Source organism: Hemitrygon akajei, chromosome 31, assembly GCF_048418815.1.
Source record: "Hemitrygon akajei chromosome 31, sHemAka1.3, whole genome shotgun sequence".
Lineage (NCBI taxonomy): Eukaryota > Metazoa > Chordata > Chondrichthyes > Myliobatiformes > Dasyatidae > Hemitrygon > Hemitrygon akajei.
In genome coordinates, this window is record NC_133154.1 from 16,972,929 (window position 1) to 16,995,457 (window position 22,529).

The window sequence follows — 22,529 nt, forward strand, 5'->3', positions numbered from 1 at the left end:
TCCATCGCCGGACTTGAGGCGTCTCAGTCTTTCAGTAGGGTGTGCATCTCTGAGTTCAGCCAGTACTTTTGGTTGGGCCGAGAGATGATCATTCGTGAGGTACCAACTTTGTCTACACATTTACAGATGAAGCAGAGGTCTGAAACTTCTCCATTTGTGGGAGCCTCCTTGAACATTTGCTAGTTGGTCTGTTCAAAACAGTCCTGGGGTATAAAGATTGGTTCTTTAGGACATGCAGTGATGGTCCTCTTGACTAGCATCTACAATTTCAGCAGTGCTGAAATTAACATTGTGGAGATGTGGTCAGAGAGGCCAAGATGAGGGTGTGGAATGGCTTTATAAGTACTGCGTCTGTTTGTATAAACATGGCCGAGTCTGCTTGCTCCCCTAGTGGCCATGGTGATGTGTTGGTGGAATTTGGGTAAAATGCCCTGCAGGTTAACATGATTGGAGTCTCCTGCTATTATGCAGAGACTGCCCGGATGTTTGTTTTGTAGAGAGCTGATGATACCGTAAAGCTCTCCCTGTGCGACCTTGGCAATCACACTCAGGGGAATGGAGACAATAGCAATGAACATCCCTGAGCAGTTATGTGGCTGGAACTTAATTGTAAGATACTCGATTTCCCCAGAACAGTGACTGCTAAGTACAGATGAATTAGAGCACCGACCTTTGTTAATGTACACACAGATTTCCACTTCCTTTTGATTTGCCCGACAGGGACTCCCTGTCTGAGGAGAACAGAGTCATCACATCCAGTTGAAACAATGAGTCGGGCATGTTCTTATTTAACCATGTTTCAGTGAAAACCAGGATGCAGCAGTTTCTCATCTCTTTCTGTGTGTTTATTCTCAGTGATTCCATTTTATTATCTAGCGAGTGGACGCTGGCCAGGAAAAGTGATGGTACCGATGGTCTGGTTGGGTCAGCCTAGCTAGCTCCCCAGTTCTCTTGCCATGTTTCTGCCTCCCTACTACTTCTTTGGCTGAGCTGTTGCACATAAGTCATTCAAAATCTTAACAGTAGGTTACCAAACATGGAAGAGCACTGAGTGAACAGGACATGATGCAAGTTAGGATTAACTTGCATCATGTTAGGACTAGCAGAGCTTCAGAGGAGCCGAATATACCAAATGTGCAAGGAGGCAGACCAGCCCAACTGCATCAGGTTTATCTCATGTTCAACAGGACCGTTTCTGAAGTAACAACAGCTGTAACGACTGCAGGAGGAACTGCAGCTTTAATACACTTCAGCAGAAGAGTTAACCCACAGGTTCAGTGCTATTCAAGAGAAAACCCTCCAGCCAACCTGAAAAAATCTCACAGCCAGATCAGATTAAGCTTTTTTGAACGTGGTGGGTGTTATAACATAACACAAACAGATGATTTAGATCAAGAAGTTAGTAAGTTAGTGAGTTATGTCTCCATATACCATTGACCTTCATTAGAAAAGTATCTTGGACTTGGTACCAAGCTTTACTACAGTTAGGAGATCACTGAACGAACACCAGTCTTACGGACAGGCTCAGTAGAACCTTTAATATTAAACAGATTTGCAAAAGGACCCATGGAACTTATGGATAGTCTACCCTAAATCTTGTTATCACTCATGTTGAAAATGGGAAACTGCAGATGCTGTAAATCCAATATGCTAGAAATGCTCAGCATTAACCTCAAACATTAACTCTGTTTCTCTGTTGCCTGACCGGTTGGGTATTTCCATTCCTTAAACACAAGAGATTCTGCAGATGCTAGAAATCTCGAGCAACACATACAAAACGCTGGCAGAACTGGCAAGTCAGGCAGCATCTATGGAGGGAAATGAACAGTTGATGTTTGGGCTGCGATTCACCGGGACTGAAAAGGGAGGGGACAGAAGCCAGAATAAGGTGGGAGGGGGAGGGGGAGGTGTACAAGCTGGCAGGTAATAGGTGAGAACAGGGGAGGGGAAAGATTGGTGGGTGGGGGAGTAGAGATAATGTAAGGAGTTAGGAGCAGATGGATGGAAGAGCTAATGGCTGAAGAAGGGATCTTATAGGAAAGCACAGCGGACCATGAAAGGAGGGGAGCCAGAGGGAAGTGAAGGACAGGTGAGGGTAACCAGAGTGGGGATTGGAAAATAGAGGTAAGAGGGAAACAATTGCTGGAAGTTAGAGAAATTGATATTCATGTCACCAGGTTGGAGGCTACCCAGAAGGAATATGAGACGTATTTGCCTTCCTCACCATTGACTCAACCTGCAAGTTAACCTTGAGGGAATCTTGCATGAGGACTCCAAAGTTCCTTTGCACCTCTGTTTTGAATTTTCTCCCCATTTAGAAAATAGTCCACACCTTTTCCCCCTCTTCCAAAGTGCATGACCATACACTTCCCTGCACTATACTCCATCAGCCTCTTCTTTGCCCATTCTCCCAATCTAAGACCTTTTGCAGACTCCCTGCTTCCTCAACACTACCTGCCCCTCCACTTATCTTTGTACCTGCAAACTTGGCCACAAAGCTATCAAATCAGTCATCCAAATCATTAGCGTGAAAAGAAGCGGTCTCAACACCAGTCCCTGCGGAACACCAACCAGAACAGGCCCCTTTAATCTGGAGGAACTCAGCTGGCCAGGCAGCAGCGATGGAAACGAGTAAACAGTCAATGTTTCGGGCCGAGACCCTACATCAGTCCTGGCTCGTCTGCCAAGCTCGGCGAACCATCAAGCACCTCTACCCGAGCCTCCAAAATTCACCACCACCCCAAACACATGGAGTTACCTAAACTAGGAAATTAATAAATTCAACAGGGAATTCTGTGAGAGAATTTGTAACTCATTGCCACACCTTAGCTGAAACAAACAGTGCACCAGCATGTTTCTGGGCTGAGGGGGGAAAGGTGGATGGTTAGACAAGCAGGAGGGAGGGAAAGGAATAGAGTGATGTACTGAATGGGTGTGGTGGTGATGAGAAATGGAAGCACAGATACACACTCGTAAGGTGGAATTTCTGTATCTATGCTGCAGGCTTAATGTACGCTTTCAGTTCAGGAACTGCAATTGAGGGTGGCGAGGTGGAGGTACGTCCCTACCAAAGGAGGTGTAAGGCGCTCCTTCTCTCTACTAGTCTGCAGGTCACCCCTGGGCAAGGTGTAGCACCCGCTTAGCTCCCGTCCAGGATCACGTGAAGCTATGGGAGCAGGTGATGGATGGTCGTATGAGTAGCGGGTGCACATCACAAGCCCTGGTTACGTGACCACTGACAATCTCTGAATGGCTGGGGTCATCGGTCATGGAAACACACTGCTAAGAAGGCAATAGCAAAACCACTTCTGTAGAGAAATCTGCCAAGAACAATCATGGTCAAAGACCATGACTGCCTATGTCATTCGACATGGCACATAACGAACAAACCGCGTTTGGTTCTGATACGTACCTGTATAGCGGAACCCATGGATGAAGCCGCCAGCTGCTTTCCTAAAATCAATGGAATGACTGGCTGTCCCTGTAACAAACATTCCTGGAAGATTTACTGCTTCATAAGAGGCTTTGATCAGTGGATACTTATTCATGCGACCTTGACCCCTCTGAGGCTTCGTAAAACTGTTGGGAAGACAACAGCATTGGGAAAACAAAATGAATGCTTCAGCAATTTAGGGTGGTGAAGTAAATAAAGCTACTGCCTCACATTGCCACAAACAAATTTATTTCTACCTCGGGTGCTATCTGTATGGAGTCCATGGTGCTCCATTTCCCTCCCACATCCCAAACATATGCAGATTAGTAGATTAAAAAAATTAATTAACACATGATTATAGTGTATGGATGATTGATGGGTTGCACAGACTTGGTGGGACAAAGGGTCTGTATCTATGCTGTACCTCTCTATGACTTAATGAATTTTAGGTCCCTTCTGTCTTCATAGTAGTCAAGCTAGGTATCCCTCGGTCACTGTCACTGAGACCTTTAATTCTACATTCATTCTGTCAACACAAGTAAAGAAAAAGACTTGGGGAAAAAATGTTAAAATGAATAAGTACACAGGAATTGGATAAGTATGTTTATGGGTGTTTAACATACAAACACCTATGATGGAAGTTACATAGGGTTACACACATTATTTTGGACAAGAAAGAAATGGACGAGAAGAGATACATGGAAATTATTATTCAACCACTATTATTACTATTTTTTAACAATTATTTTTATTTAGTTTAATAGTGTGGAATTACAATTGCATATAAATATCTATTTAAGTGTCTAATTATTTTTCTTTTAATATCATCTCAGTGTGCACTTGTGAATGTATAAATATATATAGATTTATACATATATAAAAAATGGAAAAGGTTTTATATGTAAAAAAGTTTGTGTAATACTTGTGAATACCTTATCCAAATAAAAATAAAATCAAAAAAAATTCCACATTCATTCTCACTTTGACCTCTTGCACTATACCAAAACAGCTCAGTGTAAGTTCAAGGATCGTCACTTCATCCTCTGTAACTCATCACTTTACAACTGTCAGCAGTTAACAATAAATTTCAGACAAGTAGTCTTTCCAGTTTGTCATCTACTTCTAACTCAAAATTATCTCTTTCTGCAAACATTGCCTGACTGATAGGGCATTTCCTGCATTCTCTTTTATTTCAGATTTGCAGCAACTTCAGTGTTTAAATAGCACTGCATTGTCAATATGGAGCGGAGAGCAGGTCTGTAAAACTAGCCGGAGCAAAGGGTGCGAGGGCAGAGCACTATGGGGGATACAAGTGTGGGAAAGGAGACGGGGAATTTCATGAATGGAATAGTGCACCAGAGCACTGCACAAATAATAAGCGTAATAGCGAGAGGGAATCTTCTGTAGTTGTTACTCCAACTATTCACTTACTTGTTGAAAATGGAGAAGTCGAACTTCCAACCCATGCAGCGGATAACACGATCATAAGGTTGACGCACCGCCAGGTTATCTGCCCATTCTTCAGACAGTAAGCGTGACACACTGCTGTCATAGGGTATGTCTTGCGAGGTGTTTTTCTGGTCAAAGTGACGCCTTTGCCGTAAGTGGAACTTTCCCTTTTTGTCTCGGATTATCATAATGTTTTCCAGGTCTCCCTCCAGCAAACCATCCAGTGACTTCAGTTGATAGGTGTCCAACAGAGCATTGTTCACTGCCCTGAAAAGCACAAGAATCATAAAGGTTCAAAGGTACATTTAATGTCAGAGAAATGTATACAATATACATCCTGAAATGCTTTTTCTTTGCAACCATCTACAAAACAGAGCAGTGCCCCAAAGAATGAATGACAATTGAAAGTTAGAACCCCAAAGGTCCCCACCCTCCCAAGCTCCCTTCCCTCCCCTGCGTAAGCGGCAGCGAGCAACAATCCCCCTTCCCCCACCGGCAAAAATAAAGTGCACCCGCTACCAGCACTCAAGCATGAGCAAAGACACAGACTTGCAGTTACCCCAGAGACTACATTGTTCACCTGATAATTTGACATGCTGCAGGCTCTCTCTCTGCTAATAAGGGAGAAAGAGGTGACTCCATTCTAAATAGCTGTTAGGTAGTGAAAGCATTAGGGTTCTTTCACCTAGCACCACTTAACAGACAACTAACCAACACAATTTTACATGCATCAGCCTGAGGAACTCAAATGGACAGACAGTGATATTTCATACAGTCCGGTTTCTACCCTACTAGAGAGGGTGCAGAGCAGATTCACTGGGAGATTGCATGGGATGGAAATTTTTCAGAGAAGAGATTAGTCTATTAGGCTAAATGTTAAGCATTTGTTCTCCATAGATCAGAGGAAATTGACAAGAGCATTGATAGAAGTACATAAGATTATGAGAGGCCTGAATAGGGCAGATACTTTTCCCCCTGGCAGGGGTCTTTCAGACCAGAGGGTATAAGTTTAAGTTTAGAGGGGAACACTCTGCCCAAGGCAGGCACTCTCACAACATTTAAGCATTTTCACAGGTACTTGAATCACCAAGGCATGGAAGGCCATGGACCGGAGCTGGTAAATGGAATCAGTGCAGAAAGGTACTTGGTAGTTGGGATGGACATTAGAGATAGAAGGACTGTTTCTATGATTCTATGGAAAAGCAGTACCCTGCGAGCGAGGCCAGGTCAGTTCCATCTGTGCAATAGAAGCTGGCTTGCTCCTGTGCTCTTCCAATTTTGATCAGGGTGTTAGAACCTGTGTCAAAGGTTGCCCAACCTGGGGAAAGTGCCTGAGAGCTGAACAAACATTATGTCACTGAGGTCAAACTATCTTTAAATCCATACATAATGCGAACAGGCTGTTTCACTGTATGTTGCCTTGTGGTAGACCCAGCAAGTGATACAGTTCAGTCTGCTCTGAATGTCTCAAGAGTTCAGCAAACCTTCTCACTCCCCAAATCATGTTTAACCACAGCAGCAATTTGTATCCCAAAGCCAGTATTGATCGGCAATGCAAGCCCTACTTCCAGAAATATGTCGATTGCCGTATTTACAGAATTGCCTTCCAAAAATGTCACCGATCATTCTTGACAGAAGTATTCAAATGTTATTAACATAATATTAAATATAATATTAAAGTTATAATATTATAATATTAAAGTTAAAACATATTAAAACACTTAAACATCAGTAAACACATAACATAACTAAGTGTAATTTCAAGAAAAATGCAGATGCTGTAAGTCTAAAATAAAATCAAAAAATGTTTCAAATGTTCAAGCTGGCCAAGCCACATCTATGGGAAGAGAGACAGAGTTAACGTTTACAATGCGACCTCCTCTACGTCAAAGAAACCGAATGTTGACTGGATGAGTGTCTTGTGGAGCACCAGCAGTCAGTCAGAAGCATCTCTGAGCTTCCTGTTGCCCGTCACTTTAATACTCCATCCTGGCCTCCAGTACCATTTCAATGAGGCCCAATGCAAACTTCATCCATCTATAGATTTATTGAGTACACCCACAACAAGAAAATGAATCTCAGGGTTGTATATGGTGAATTTCAGGGTTATATATGCACTTTGATAATAAATTAGCATTGAACTTTGAAAACATTGCAGCCTTCTGGACTCGATATTGAATTCCACTTTCACAGATAACTTGCAGTCATTTGATAGTTTTTTTTAAACCCAACCCTTTTTTCTTTGGGAGTGGAAGAGATGTCCAGTCTGACCTATAGCAATGTCTATGTTCTACATTCCACAACACTTACATCCTTTTGTCTATGTTCTCAGTCTCTATCAGCTCCCACTCACTCATAGAGTACTACACAATAAAGAGGCCCCTCGGCCCATCTACTCAGTGGCAACCTGTTTTTACGCCAAGTCCTATTCACCTGCACCCAGACTATAGTCCTCCATCCACGCGGCTATCCAAATTTCTTCTAAATTTTGCAATTGGACCTGCATCCCACCACTTCCACTGGCAGTTCCCTCTGAGTGAAGAAGTTCTCCCTCAGGTTCCCCTTCAATATTTCACTTTTCACTCTAAACCTAGTCTAGTCTCACCCAACCTCAGGGTAAAAAAATCTGCATGTCACCCTAGCTATACCCATTGCTGACCAGATAATCTTGTTATTCTACTATGGCAATCCATTGTTTACCTTATCAGACATATCCCCTCCCCACCCTCTCCGCTTCTGACTAAGGTTCTATTCTCTCCTTCCCATTTTAAACAATGAGATCATCTTTGCATGCAAGGCAACAATGAAAGTCTTTTAAATTAATTAAGAAAAGTCTGATTTTCTTGAAACTTACCTCCCTCACTCAAAGCTGTTTACTCCGCACTGAAACTGTCTAACTGGCATAAATTCAGCAGGCATATTTTCCATGGCAGCTGCTGGGCAACCACAGGGTAATACTGTTCCAGCACAAGAATCCGAGGAATGTGAGTTGGAGCTCAGTCAGATAGATGGGTAACAAGCCCTCAGGAAGTTTGAGGCTTCCACTTTTTTTTTTAAAGATGGCTCTCAAATGAGATTCCAATGTCATCTGGCCTTCATCTCTTAGGCTACGTCCACACTACGCCGGATAAATCTGTAACCCAAGCTTTTTCTCTTCGTTTTTACCATCTGTCCACACTAAAACGGCGCTTTCGTCCCCCGAAACCAGAGCTTTTCAGAAACGCTTTCCGGGGGGGGGGGGGGGGGGGGGGGGTATTTCTGAAAATGCTGCTCGGGCAGATCGGTGTAGATGGGGTAACCGGAGACTTTTGAAAACGCTGTCAGACGGCAGCACGCTATTTCATTGTTTTCTTGAACGCAACCTAACAATTTCAGAACAGACGGCAAAGAGAATGAAGCCAGAAGAGTTAGAAATGTACTCACCAAATACTTTGACCCATAACTTACTGAATAAATAAGTATACTCACTTTGCCCTGTTTTCTGTCCTTGCTCGTATGAAGGTGGTTTACCTATTTATGCAAGTACTTCCCTCAATAGATGTGTAACAGCCTAATGTAACATTGTATGGAAATACAAGGTAACACTGATGCAGACATGTTTTATACATTTAACAAGGTGCTTTATTAATGCAACAGAGTTAGTCAGTTTTTCAATGTTCGTCGTCAGCCGGGTCAATCGGTCCGTGAACTCCCTGTTGGTTGCCTCCGTACGCTCCAGTATTTGTGTTTTTTTTACTTTTAAGTTCTCCTGCGTGAGAGCCAACAGCTGTCCATTGTTTTAAGTTTTTCTAGTCTGTAACTACACAAATGCGCACTTTTACCATGAGATTCGACACCAAACATGTCACTTGTTTTCGGTAGATGTGTCCTGCGTGTGCCCAGTAGGAGGAGATTCGCCGAAATCTCCGTTTCAGTGTGGATAGAGATATTTTCAAAAACGCATTGTGTGGACACCTATTGTTTTTACGCAAAACCGGCATTTTCAAAATTATCCGGTCTAGTGTGGATGTAGCCTTAGATCATATGCGCACACTGTGTTCCAGAGGCAGTTATACCCCTTAGATTAATTACAAGTTTGATCAGGGACATGATGATTTAACTGCATAAGAGACAGGCAGAAGGATTCAGAGAGTAGTCCTGGAGGCATCTTAGTCCTTCCTTTTATCCAAGAGATACAAGGTTCTTGCTCCCTGCTTGGATGAGGAATGCAGAGAAGTCCATGTCCAAGACAGACGTGGCTCTTGAAGTGGGAGGAAGGAGGAAGACAAAACACATGTAGTAGCTATAATGGATAGCATCGGTAAGTTAACAGGCACTGTTCTTGGCAGCAGAGTACTGGTACCAGAGTTAGAAAGATCACTCCTGAATCGGAGAGGAACTTGAAGTGGGAAAAGGAAAAGCTTCAGTTGTCGTGGTCCACATAGGCACCAACAATATAGGTAGAACTAGAAAGGTGGTTCTATTAAAGGATTAGGAGTAGCTAGGAAAAAATTGAAAAGCCGAGCATAGAGCTCAAAACCTGGGATAGGAGAAATGGGCTCTGCTTCATGGGGCAGATGATACTAGTATTGAGGAAAGAGAGAGCTGTTCTCCTGGGACGGGCTTTCGATAATACTGGCGAATCACATAAACAGGCTTGTAAAAAGGCTTTAAAATATCTAGGAGGGTTAGGTTCAAGTGATGGAAAGTTTAATGAATTAGAAAGAAATATAGAGCAGTAGCACAGGAAATCGAGGGGGAGAATGAAAAGTATGCAGGAAGGGTCACAAAGTAAGTGTAGTGTGCAACTTAATCTGGAGTTAACAAGATCTGTAAAACTTCTAGTGTTTATTTGATTTGACCCTTTATTTGATTACGTATATAAGTAGCAACATTTCCTCTATTTTTTTCGGCTGCACAGACCAATCATTGCTCTGAGCAGGAAACCTTTATGCAGCCTGGAAACTGTGCAGCGCATCACACTTTTTTTTGTAGTATGCATACAATGAATATTTAGAATGGAAATTGAAAAATCACATGCTTCTGATTTTATCTATTAATTGAAGGGTATAATGGAATACAGAACAACAAAGAAAATCTTTCAAGTTTCGTTAACAGTTCCTTTATTACAAATCCACTGTCTGGATTAAGGGATGATAGTGTAGTGGTTAGCACAAACGTTTTGCAGTACCAGCAACCTGGGTTCAATTCCCATCACTGTCTCTACGGAGTTTGTACGTTTTCCCCCTGACTACGTGGGTTTCCTCCAGGTGCTCTGGTTTCCTCCCGCAGTCCAAAATCTGTGGTTGGTGGGTTAATTAGTCATTGTAAATTGTCCTGTGATTAGGCTGGTTAAATCACTGGTTGCTGGGTGATGCGGTTTGAGGGGCTGGAAGGGCCTATTCTGTGCTGTAACTCAACAAATAAATAAAAGTAACTAATTTTGTATCCAGATGAAAGATATGATCTTAATCCTAATTAGATCATCCAAATGTTCCACTTCTAGTGCAATAATTTGAATTCATAAGACTGAATCCATGTTAACAAGCTTGAAATGTTCCAACAATGTCAACCAGAATCGATAGTTTTTCAAATTCTTTGTTTCTAAGCACATAGTTCAATATATCAGTGAACATAATAATTGAACCAGTCTTAGATTTCTCAGAAACGACAAATTTGAAGTCACAGCATTGCTGCAACATTTTTGGAGCAATGCTTTTGGCACAGTTCATAATGGTAACTGAGTACTTTCTGTCAGTCGTACAACAATTCTCTTTTCCAAATTCCAAATTAGTCGCATTTGCAATAGCAACAGAGTCAAAAGCTTGACATTTTCTTAACGCACTGCCAGGAAATCTATTATCCAAGTGATTGCACACATGTTGAACGAATCGAATAACTGGTGCAGTACTGGTGCCAGAACTTATAGATGCATTCAGATCTTTCTCACTTTGTCACGCTAATGCTGTAAATGGTATTGCCAAGATACCGTGACTAAAACTTGTTAATTTTTTGCTCTTGCACACTGTAGTGCTTCAATTGTATTCACACCACCTTTCTGAAGAAACTTAGAAAGAGATGCCAGATCTTCTAAAACATCATTAAGGACAATTAATGCTACTTGATATTATGAATTGATCAAAATCTTCAGGCAGTGGTTGCTGATAGGATCATTACATTCATTAACTTGCTCTTTGCAATAATGGATCAAAACTTCATCATTCCCCATTAAAACCATGACGGCAAAATATCTTGACAGCCATCTTATTTTGTTTCGTGGTTGAAATGTCACAACATCAAAGTCTGTGACATTAGCTAATTCCAGCTGCACAGCAACAAAGACTATGTCGCGGGAGCACTTTGGTTACTGCTCAACCGTGCGCCACGCAGCTGAGAGGGAATAGTGATAACTAGATAGACTGATGGTGCAGTGGACTTGAATTCAGCACAAGGCAGACGATCCTGAGTTCAAACCCAGCCGGGTTCTAACCTAGGCAACAGCAGTATCTGTGAGGAAGAAAAGCCTAGCAATCTACTTCCGTATTTTGCCGTGAAAACCCTATGGACCCTATGGACAAATGATGGCATATATACATTAATGTACAAAATGCTGGAGGAACTCAGCAAGTCAGGCAGCATCTGCAGAAGGCAATAAACAATCCATGTTTTGAACCATCAGGACTGGAAAGGAAGGATCAGAAGACACAACAAGAAGGTGAGAGGGATAGGGAAGGAGTTCAGCTGGCAGGTGATGGGTGAGACCAGGTGTGACAGGTGAAATAGGTGAGACACCATGTTTCTAGGCTCTGTATCTCCTTCCTGTACTCTGACTCTTTGTTATTTGAGAATTGGCGGACTATGGTGGTGTTACCTGCAAATTTGTGGATGGAATTAGAGCAGAATCTGACATGCAGTATTGAGTGTATAAGGAGTAAAGGGTTGTGGCACCGTCTTATAAAGCACGATTATTGAGGATAACATGGCAGAGGTGTTGTTGCCTGTTCTTACTGATTGTAATCTGTCAGTGAGGAAGTCAAGGATCTCGTTGCAAAGGGAAAAAGGGAAGTGTTCAGTCCCAGGTCCTCAGAGCTGAGTGCAGGGCCAAGGAGATGGCATCTGTCAGGGAGGTTGGCAAATTGAAATTCACTGAGGTTGAGGAAAGATTAGCTTTACTTGTCAAATGTATATCAAAACCTGAAATCATACAGTGAAATCAGAATCAGGTTTATTATCACCGGCATATGTCTCGAAATTTGTTAACTTAGCAGCAGCAGTACAATGCAATACGTGATAATATCGAAAGAGAGAAAAAAAAGAAAATAAACTAACAAATAAATAAATAAGTGGAATACATCATTTGCATCAAATCAAAGCATTAAGGATGTGCTGGGGGGAGCCTGAAGCGTTGTCGTATTCCAGCATCACACAGCGTGCCCACAGTTTACTAACCCTAGCCCTGACCATACATCTTTGGAATGAGGGAGGAAAACTGGGTCATCTGGAGGGTCCATGTAGAAACAGAGAGAACATATATGTTGGTAGTATTTTGGTAACACACTCTTGAAATTGGCCTGGATGAAGTCACCAGCTATAACAGAGAGGACTTCAGGGTATTCCATTTCAATGCTCTTGACCAAGGATTATAGTTCATTAACTGCAGGCTTCACGCCTGCCTGGGATGGGATGTAGGCTACGTCAGGATAGCTAAAGTAACCCCCTGTGAGATGTAGTACAGATGGCATGTCACTGTCAGATATTCCAAGTCAGGTGAACAGGAACTCACCAGGATTATCACAGCTGACAGTCAAATACCTTTTATCCTCTGTCCATCTTGGGTGTAGGGTACAGTTTACATGGAATTACAAAAATACCCTCCTAAGACTGAGGCATCGCACAGCGTAAGGGTCAAATTAAAAACACAACACTATAATAGGCCATTTGGCTACCTCAATATTTGCACCTATACCTTCCTGATCAACTACTCTCTGACATAGTGAATGCTGCATTGGAACTGCTCCCTGAATTCCCAGTGTGATTTATTAGTAATTGTCATTTACACAATAGATGCTGCAGATGCGGAAAATCTTGAGCAACACAGACAAAACACCGGAAGAACTCAGCAAGTCAGGCAGCGTCTACGAAGGGGGATAAGTAATCGACATTTTGTGCCAAGACCCTACCTCAAGTCTGAAAAGGAAAGGGGCAGAAGCCAGAAAGAGAAGGGTAGAGGGTTCGGTAGGGAAGGTGGCAGGTGATAGGTGAAAGCAGGTGAGGAGAAAGGTGGGTGGAGTTGAAGTCATGCCCCCCTCTCCCCACCAGCCATAATGGAATGGCAGAGCAGACTCTACAGGCCAGGTGGCCTAGTTCTACTATCCAGAACATCTACTGTGTATCCTCCCCATATTTGCTGCTTGACCTGCTGAGTCCCTCCAGCACTTCGTGTGTGACCTTAACATAAACCTTACTTTCCACAAATAGTTTCTTATTCTTGCTTTCTCCCCTTTCACAATCTTAAAGCTTGTCCAGCAGAAATTATGCTATTGAAGAGCATCTCCCACCTCCACTCTCAGCTCTTGTTTTCAACGACCTGGGACCTTAAACACAGTAAAACATTTCAATGCATGTCACAAGAATTGTATGCACACAACCCAACACTGAACCACTTCAAGAAATATTAGGGCAAGTGGCCAAAGTTCTGAGTTTTAATACAGTAAATACACTACAAAAGAAGTTTAGTGAAGAGATCCCAAGTCTTGGGAATGAAGCAGCAGAAGGCCTTCTTATCAACGTTGCAGAGAATGCACTAGTTGCCAAAACTGGAGAGCAGAGAGTAATTATATGTGTAAATATTACACGTATAATAACATTCACACAATTTGTTATTTTGCTGAAGTTCTAGCTGCAATCAAATGAACTATTCTTCATGGTAATGATGAGAACATAAAGCACTGAAATTCTGAAAGCGCGTGCAGGTGGAATAAGTCAGATCATTCCCCACCCTGAATGAAGTGTCCTATTTGACTCACCGGAGATCTCCAACATAATGAGTAGCCCAGGCGAGCCGTATTCGGGACCGACTCAGCGCGTGGATAAAGTTAGTTACTCCAGCAATGTTGTCTGCCGTCTCAAATGCCGAATTGCCCCGACCGAGGATGAGGACCGATTGCCCAACAAAGTCAGCCGGGTCCACGGAAACACTCTCGTAGCCCTCAACGTATTCAGAGCCTGGAAAATTGGGCACATGGGGCACCCCTAATCCAGTTGCTACCAACAGGACGCTGGAGGGAGAAGGGGAAACAAGAAAGATAACAGCATGGCATTAGTAACAGTAGAAGACATGCGAGCGTGCCCGCCAGTTCCCAGAATTTGACAGAACACTTTAATGTGTCTCGTAGCTCTTGTCTGCCTGCAGGAAAGCTCCTGATGCTGTCAGGTCAATGGTCCCTTTAATGCCAAAGACTAGCACGTCGGTGACCTGTGGCAAGCAGCAGAAGTTCAGTGCAACATAAACTTTGTGAGGTCTCAATTCAACTGTGTGGTGTAAACAAAGAGATTTTAAAATGATGTCTTGTTGGGGGAAGGAGTAATACCTCATGCAACTTCGAAGCAGATATTATTTCTCAGCTGATTACTGATCCTTCTCTAAGATTTCCGATTCCCTCGTGCAACTTTGCTTAGTTTAAACCCCCTACCCTTTTTTGTAATTTATTTTTTTTTATTGAAGTTCATCATCAAACATTTCCATAAGATGTATTTCAGACATTGTACATATGTATCATATAATCATATATATCACAAATCTCCACAAAGTATTTATCTGGGGTATACACTTATAGAAAAGAGTGGAAAGAAAAAACAAGCAAAAGGAAAGAACTATGTACAAGTAGGGAGTGATTTTTTTTTAAACAACAGATTCATTGATTTGTGAGAATAAAATCAGGCCTATGAGGCATTATGTAGTTAAACCATCTTTTTCCCCAGTATGAATCAAATTGTTCCAGCTTATGATTAACAGATGCTGTTATCTTCTCCATTTTCTAAATGTCTATTGTAATTTCCATCCATGCATTTAAGGTTGGGCTCTCCTGTGATAACCATTTCCTAGTAAGAGTCTTTTTACCAGCCACCAACAGTATATTCATTATCTCTTTTCAACCATTCTTGAGGTATATATCCAAAATATATGGTCTTACTCTCCAAGGGTATTTCACATTTAAAGATGTCTTGTAGGGCATTGTGTATCCCCCTCCAATAGTTTATGATAACAGGGCAGTCCCAAAAAATATGATAATGATTTGCATTTTGATTTCCACAATTTCTCCAGCAAACGGGGAGGTTACTATCATAATAAAATATCTTATCAAGTTTTTCCATCCAAACTCCCTCCATTTCTGTGAACTGGTACACTTCCATTGATACCTCCATATTGTTGTCCATTCTTCCTCAGGTATAATTATCCCTCCTTCCTTCTCCCATTTTGTTTTAACGTATGAAGTCGAATGTGTTTTAAGATTTGACAACCCCTTATACATGCTTGAAATGATTCTACTACCATTATCTGAATTATATGCTTTTCTAAATAGCTCTATCAAGCATGTACTTGCCTTGGTTACATTCTTAAGAGTCTTATTAACATATTGTTGCATCTGTAAATACCGATAAAAATCTTGTTTTTCTCTTTAAGCATTTCAAAACTGAACAGTGTTCCTTCTTTCATTATGTTGCAAAGAACTGTTATTCCTTTAGCTGTCCAGTCCTTAAATCTAGCATCCAATTTATTTGTAAACCCCCTTTCCTAAACTCCAGATCCAAACTCCTCTCTTCTGTCCTCACTGTTATGGAATTAAGTCTCACCCACCCCTATTACCAAAGCAACCACGAGTGGGACCCTAAAACATGCAGTCTTCTGTCAATTTACTAGCAGTGGATCACTGGTAAAGCTTTCATTTGCAACAGAAAGCCATAAGATGGGAAGATAACCAAACTGACTCTCCAGTACAATACTAATCAACAGCTGTACAACTGGGGTGGTGCCTTTCGAACAAGACTTGACTCACTCCAATTGTGCAACGCTCTCTGCTCTCTCAGGTGAATTAAAGATAAAATCTGACTATTTTATAAGATGACTACGTAGTTAAGTCCTCTCTGATGTCCTGGTTAATACTTATGTTCTTTAACTTACAAGGGAAACTGTTGCTTATGCAATAACAGGAAAAGAATCTGTAGAAAACAGAGGATGATATTGGATAGATGTTTTTCGGACTAATACGATATGCAGTTTCCCAGATCTCATTTGTAAGGTTCATTAGTCTTTTCAACCTTTATAAACAACTGGGACGTGGTTCTTCAGAATCAGAATCAGGCACATGTCGTGAAAATTGTTAACTTTGTGGCAGCAGCACAATGCAATGCATGATAAATTGAGAAGAAGTAATGCAAAAACAGAAACAAATTTTAAAACAGTAATAAGGTAGTGTTCATGCGTTTAATATCTATATAGAAATCGGATGGCAGAGACGAAGCTGTTCCTGAATCACTGAGTGTGTACCTTCAAGCTCCTGTCCCTCCTTCCCGATGGTAATAATGAGAAGAGGGCATGTCTGGGTGGTCGGGGTCCTTAATGATGGACGGCACCTTTCTGAAGCACTGCTCCTTGAAGATGCTCGTACCCATGATGGAGCCGACTAAATTTACAACTTTCTGCAACTTACTTTGATCCTGTGCAGTACCCCACAGCTCCATCCCATACCAGACGGTGATGTCGCCATTCAGAATGCTCTCCACGGTAAATATGTAGAAGTTTTCGAGTGTTTTAGGTGACAAACCAAAACTCCTCAAACTCCTGATGAAATACAGCCGCTGCCTTGCCTTCTTTATAGCTGCATCGATATGTTGTGACCAGGTTAGATCCTCAGAGATTTTTTACGCCCACTTCTCCATTTCTGATCCCTCTATGAGGATTGGTTTGTGTTCCCTCGTCTTATCCTTACTGAAGTCCACAATCAGCTCTTACTAACGTTAAAGGTTGTTACTATGACATCAACTAGCTGGTATATCTTGTTATCATTATAAACTTTGTAAATGATACAGAAACTAAACAGAGCAAGACAGCAACGAGGATGAGGTTTGAGAGGGAAACTGGGTTCAAGTTTGACCAATGTTCAGAAGAGAAGTGTGAAGTAATTCACCTTGGGGAAGAAAACATTCGGTAACGTCCATGTGTGACAATGGAATGATTTTTGAAGTGGGGAGACAAACTGAGTACCTTGGCATCTACATCCCCAGAGGAGACAAACCACATGGATACATCGGTTTATCAAGCATAAGGATTATTTGGGTTTATAAACAGAAAAACAGAAATAAAGACAAATAAATCTTATTAGGATTTTATCACTCTTTGATGGAATATTCCAGACAATTCTGGATACTGCATTTCTGGCAGATGATGGCCTTAGTAAAGGCAGATGAGAGGCATTGATTGCGTGGATAGCCAGAGGATTTTTCCCAGGGCTGAAAAGGCTAATACGAGAGGGCATAGTTTTAAGCTGCTTGGAAGTAGGTACAGAGGAGATGTCAGGGGTAAGTTTTTCACAGAGAGTGGTGAGTGCATGGAATGGGCTGCCAGCAACAGTGGTGGAGGCGGATACGATAGGGTCTTTTAAGAGACTCCTAGATAGGTACATGGAGCTTAGAATAATAGTGGGCTATGTGGTAGGGTAAACCTAAGCAGTTTCTAGAGTAGGTTACACTGTCAGCGCAACCTTCTGCGCCAAAGGGCCTGTAGATTTCTATGTTCAACACAGAGGGTCTATCAGAACAGAAGTGGTAGAATAACAATTCCATATGGAGATAGGATCCGTGATCTCATTGCCTGGTGCTTCCCTCATTCTACCACACTATGAATCCAGGACATGAACAGGTGAGGAGAGCAGAGCACAAGCCTGGAGTAGCAGAGGGGTACATATAATGAGATGCCAGCCTGCTGAAGCTCAACACTGGACTGCTTTTTTTTCGATGAACAGGAAAACAAAACGCAGCAAAGCCAAGCAATCAAAAACCGACTGAGCAGATGGAAGCTCCACACTCCTGTTGTGTTTAGTTGTGAATAGTCATGGGCATTTAAACAGCCAGAGAGGATAAAAGCACAGAGAACGGCAGTGACAAAGTCCAGCGTACAACTGCTAAGGAAATGGCTGAAGCATTTGCAATGTGTTCAGCTGGAAGTGCTGAACTTGCCTTCATCTTAAGAATCCTTCCATCACAAGTGCCAGTCTTCAGTCAATTCAATTTATTACATGTGATGTCAACAAAAAGCTGAGAGAACGAGACAGAGGAAAGGCTTTGGGACCAAATAACATCACAGCCGAAGACACAAGTTCTAAAGTCAGCTGTACTGTTAATCTGTTCCAACATAGTTAAAACATCAGACGTGGAAAGAAATTGTCTAATTGTCCTGTTCACATAAAGAACAATAAACAATCAGCAGGTTGATGAAAAGTACCACCATTTGTGCTATCAAACTGCATCTACTCATTAATAATTTGCTCAACGGTGATTCATTTGGGTTTTGAAAGGACATAAAGCTCCAACCTTCATCACAGTCTTGACCCAAACATCGTTCCAGGAGTGAGGCAAGAGTAACTGCCCGTGACACCAAGGTGACATTTGACCTCTGCAGCAGCAAGAAGCCCAAACAAAACTGAAAATCAGCTGGCAACAAGGAGAAAACACTCCAGTGGAGTCATGCCTCACGCAAACAATGCTGACTGTAGTTCTTGGAGACCAATCATTCCAGCCTCAGGACATCACTGCAGAAGTTCCTCAGGATAATGTCCTAGACTTCAGGTGCTTCATCAATTACCTTCTTTCCAATATAAGTGCAAAAGTGGAGATATTTGCTAATGTTTCTACAATGCTCCATCCCATTTGTTACTGATCAACAAATGAACAGTTCATGCCTGTACACATTAAACCCAAGCCAATATTCAGACTTGGCTAATAAGTGACAAGTTACATTTGGACAAAAGAAGCGCCAAACAACTACTGTCTCCAATGGGAGCAAAACTAACTGCCTACCCCTGACATTAACAAATAAATGACATGGCTACAAGAGCAAGCAGAACCTGAGTATCCAATGTCTCACCCCTGCAACCCCAACGCCTTTCCACTGTCCCTCAGGCACAAGTCCGAAGCGCGATGAAATATCATCCAAATGTTTGAATGACTGTACCACCAACAATTCTCAAGAAGCACAACACTATCCAGTCAGAGCTCACAGATTTGACACTAATGCTCCAAGCATTTATTCTCAAGACCTTGAGCGAAGTGGCTGCACCATCTACTAAATGCATTACTTACTTGTTTAGCTTATTCCAACAGCACCTTCCAAAACCTGGTCTCAAGCACCAAGGATGGAGGCAAGAGGTAGAAGGGAACATCAGCTTAATCAGGTTCCTCTCCAAACTGCACTCCATCCTGACTTTAATATTTCCATTCTTTCATCACTTGCTTATCAATCCTGAACTCACTCTCTAACCTCACTATGGAGCACCTTCAGTGGGATGCAGCAGTTCAAGGTAACGCATCACCTCCGCCTTCTGAAGAGCAATTAAGAGCAGGCAATTTGTCTGTAACACTCAGTTCCTAAGAAATTAGAAAGACATTACCAGAGATGCGTGACTTGAGAATGAATTGAAAATACTTGGATTATTCTCACCGGAACAAAGAAAGGTTAAACAATGTGATGAGCAGATTTCAGATGATGAAGTTGGTTATTAAAAAGAAAAAAAAAGAACAAATATTTCATCTACTGTGTGGGTCAGTAACCAGAGGTCAAGGATTTGAAATCATTGGCAAAAGATTAAATGGGGCAAAATTCCAATCAAAGTTTTGGAACTTGTTACGCTCTCCTTGAAATAATTTTAGAAGAGAATTGGACAGGTATTTGAAGATAAAGAACAAGAGTTTAGGACGAATACTTTGGTTTAGGAACTCAGTAAAACTGCTCTTAGAGTCTGACAAGGCAAACAGTCCAAATGGTCTCCTTAAAAACACAAAATGCTGGCAGAACTCAGCAGACCAGACAGCATCTATGGGAGGAGGTAGTGACAACGTTTCGGGCTGAAACTCTTCATCAGGAGTGAAGTAACATGGGATGGTCGAGGGGGGATAAGAAGTGGGGGGAGGGATGAAGTAGCGAGCTGGGAAGTGATAGGCTGGAGGGAAATGGGCTGGGGGAAGGTGGAGAATTATGGGAAATAAAAGAGAAAGAAAGGTAGGGCTGGGGGGAGATTGTAGTGAGGGGGGAAAAAGAGAGAGAAAGAGAACCAGACTAAAATTATAGATAAGGATGGGGTAAGGGGGGTGGCAGGGGTATCAACTGAGGTCTGTGAGTTGAATGTTCATGCCGGCAGGCAGGAGGCTACCTAGGCGGGAGATAAGGTATTGCTCCATCGACCTGCATGTGGCCTCATCTTGATGGTAGAGGAGGCCATGGACAGACATATCGGAGTGGGAGTGGTCTGTGGAATTTAAGTTGTGTTTTTATTTATTTCCAGCATCTGCAGATTCACTCAAATGGTATCCTTGTTTCTTTAAAGTCTATTTACTCAGGAAGTAAGCAGCACACTAAGAAAATTACAACAAAAAGAACTGCTGGGTTATTTCCAACAGTTTGCTTTCTTTACATCTCATTACAAGAACCTCTCTACAAAAAAATCCATGAAGATAATAGATCGCTTAATAAAAACTACAGAAATCCCCACTGAGTAGATTACACTGTTGTAAGAGAAATGGACTGATATCTCCATTGAGACTAATTGGAGAAATACCCAAACATTCTGGTAGGAAATAGCAAAGTTTTTACATGCACCCTTGACCAAGGATAAGCAAAACCACCCGTTATCCTCAGCATAACATGAAACCGACCAAGGTTACGATGCTCTACCATACCTGCACCTGTAATGATGGTTATTCTGATCTGTCAGAAAGAAATAATGCCCATTCCAGGCCTGGGGATTGCTTTCCGCTTCAATCCACTTTATGTCTGTGTTGTACTGAACTTTCAGTTTCAACGTTTTAGTGAAGTCATTTAAGTATTGGAGCATGCTGTCAGCATGAGGGAAGAAATCTTTGGAGTAGTGCTTGAAGAGGAGATTGTCATCATGACTGAGCAGTGAGTTCCAGTCATGGCGGAGGTTAAACTCTCTGTTCTGTTTGCCAGTGTAACGCTTGTTGATGCTGATGAGCTTCCGGTGGCGAGGATAACGTATAAAAAAGCTCCCAGAGATGTTACTACGTTCAAAGATCAGATATCGCCTTTGGGACTGATGGAGAAAGTAACCAATCTGCAAGCCACTAGGACCTGCCCCTATCACACAGTAATCAAGGTGGAGGTAGTTTGACGGTACAGCTCCACTCCAGGAGGAAAAGGCAATGAATGCCACAAATGTGCCAAGCATACATCTTATCCATGATGCTGACATGCTGCTCCCACTCCATCAACGTCCAACTGGAAATGAAAGAGAAAGACATTCACCTTGAGACTTAATGTCAGCCACTGGTCAGGGGCACTTCCAACTAAGTCACAATCACCTGAGTTCAAGTCCACATTTTCATCACAAGTCTGGTTCATCCTATTATTACAACATGAGCAGACACTTAAACAGGCAAGCCGCTGTGGGCTGAAAGGGCTGTTTTCATTAGCAATCACTGACACACAACCGTTGAGAAACAGTCCATGTGGGAGACCTGGTGGAGGTTTATGGGGGTGACGAGAGGCACAGGTAGACAGTTGGTATTTTTTTCCCCAGGACTGAAATATCTGATACTGGAGGATATACTTTTCAGGTGAGACCAGTGAGTTCGGGGAGATGCGTGGTGCAGGTTTTTCATACACAGTCACTAGGAATCCGTTGCCAGCGGTAACGGCAGAAGCAATTGCGATAGAGGTGTTCAGACAGCACACAAAATGTGGAGAGAATGGAGGGATACGGAAATTGTGTGGGTAGAAGGGATTAATTTAGTAAGGTTTTTAATTAATTCAGCACATCATCACTGGCCTAAAGGCCTGTTCTTGTGCTGTACTGTTCTACGCTCCAACGCTGATTGCAGCCCCTCAATGTGCAACGGTGGAAGAAGCCTCAACTGAAGCCCATCCCCACAGAGTCCCTTGTTGTGACTGCAACCAGCTTCAACACGCGGCCCTCCACCACAAAGCAGTTTACAGCCTCAGCCTGGACACCACCAGTGAGTTTCGGGAAGTCCAGGGTGCAACTTTCACTGCTGATAACTTCCCCGCAGCAGCTGATAGCTGAGCACCCCTCTGCCTCCAAACAGCTTGTATCTTCCCCCTCCTCTTCCCCTTCTATCTGCTATTCACCCACCCTCTCCCACTTTTCCCTCCCTCCACTGTTCCCATCGGCCATCCCACCTCCCTTGACTCCTGCTCCATCTTCCTCATTATCAGCATCCATCATCTGCAGCCCTTTGTTGCCCCCACCGAGCACCTCACAGCCTCTGCCCTAGTTCCACTTTTCCCTTCTCATCCACATCCACCTATCATTTGCCAGCTCCTGCTCCACCCCCTCCTCTTACTTCACCATACTGGCTATTTTCCAGTCCATATGAAGGGTCTCTGCCCCAAACACTGACTGAATATCTCCCGCTG

The 22,529-nt window shown here is 42.5% G+C and overlaps 1 protein-coding gene across 5 annotated transcripts in view; it reads right to left on the bottom strand.

Moving 5' to 3' along the window:
• Positions 1-22,529, bottom strand: part of foxred2 (FAD-dependent oxidoreductase domain containing 2) — a 46,086-nt gene that overhangs the window by 19,912 nt on the left and 3,645 nt on the right. For all 5 annotated transcript variants that reach the window (XR_012096844.1, XR_012096845.1, XR_012096847.1 and 2 more), the window contains exons 2-5: positions 20,813-21,371; positions 13,888-14,139; positions 4,865-5,149; positions 3,413-3,579 (exon numbers count right to left, since the gene is read on the bottom strand). Coding sequence is in view for 2 of the 5 variants with exons in the window: in XM_073033357.1 (XP_072889458.1) it covers positions 3,413-3,579; positions 4,865-5,149; positions 13,888-14,139; positions 20,813-21,345 (1,237 nt within the window). In the remaining 3 variants the exon portion in view is untranslated. The remainder of the gene's footprint in view (positions 1-3,412; positions 3,580-4,864; positions 5,150-13,887; positions 14,140-20,812; positions 21,372-22,529) is intronic.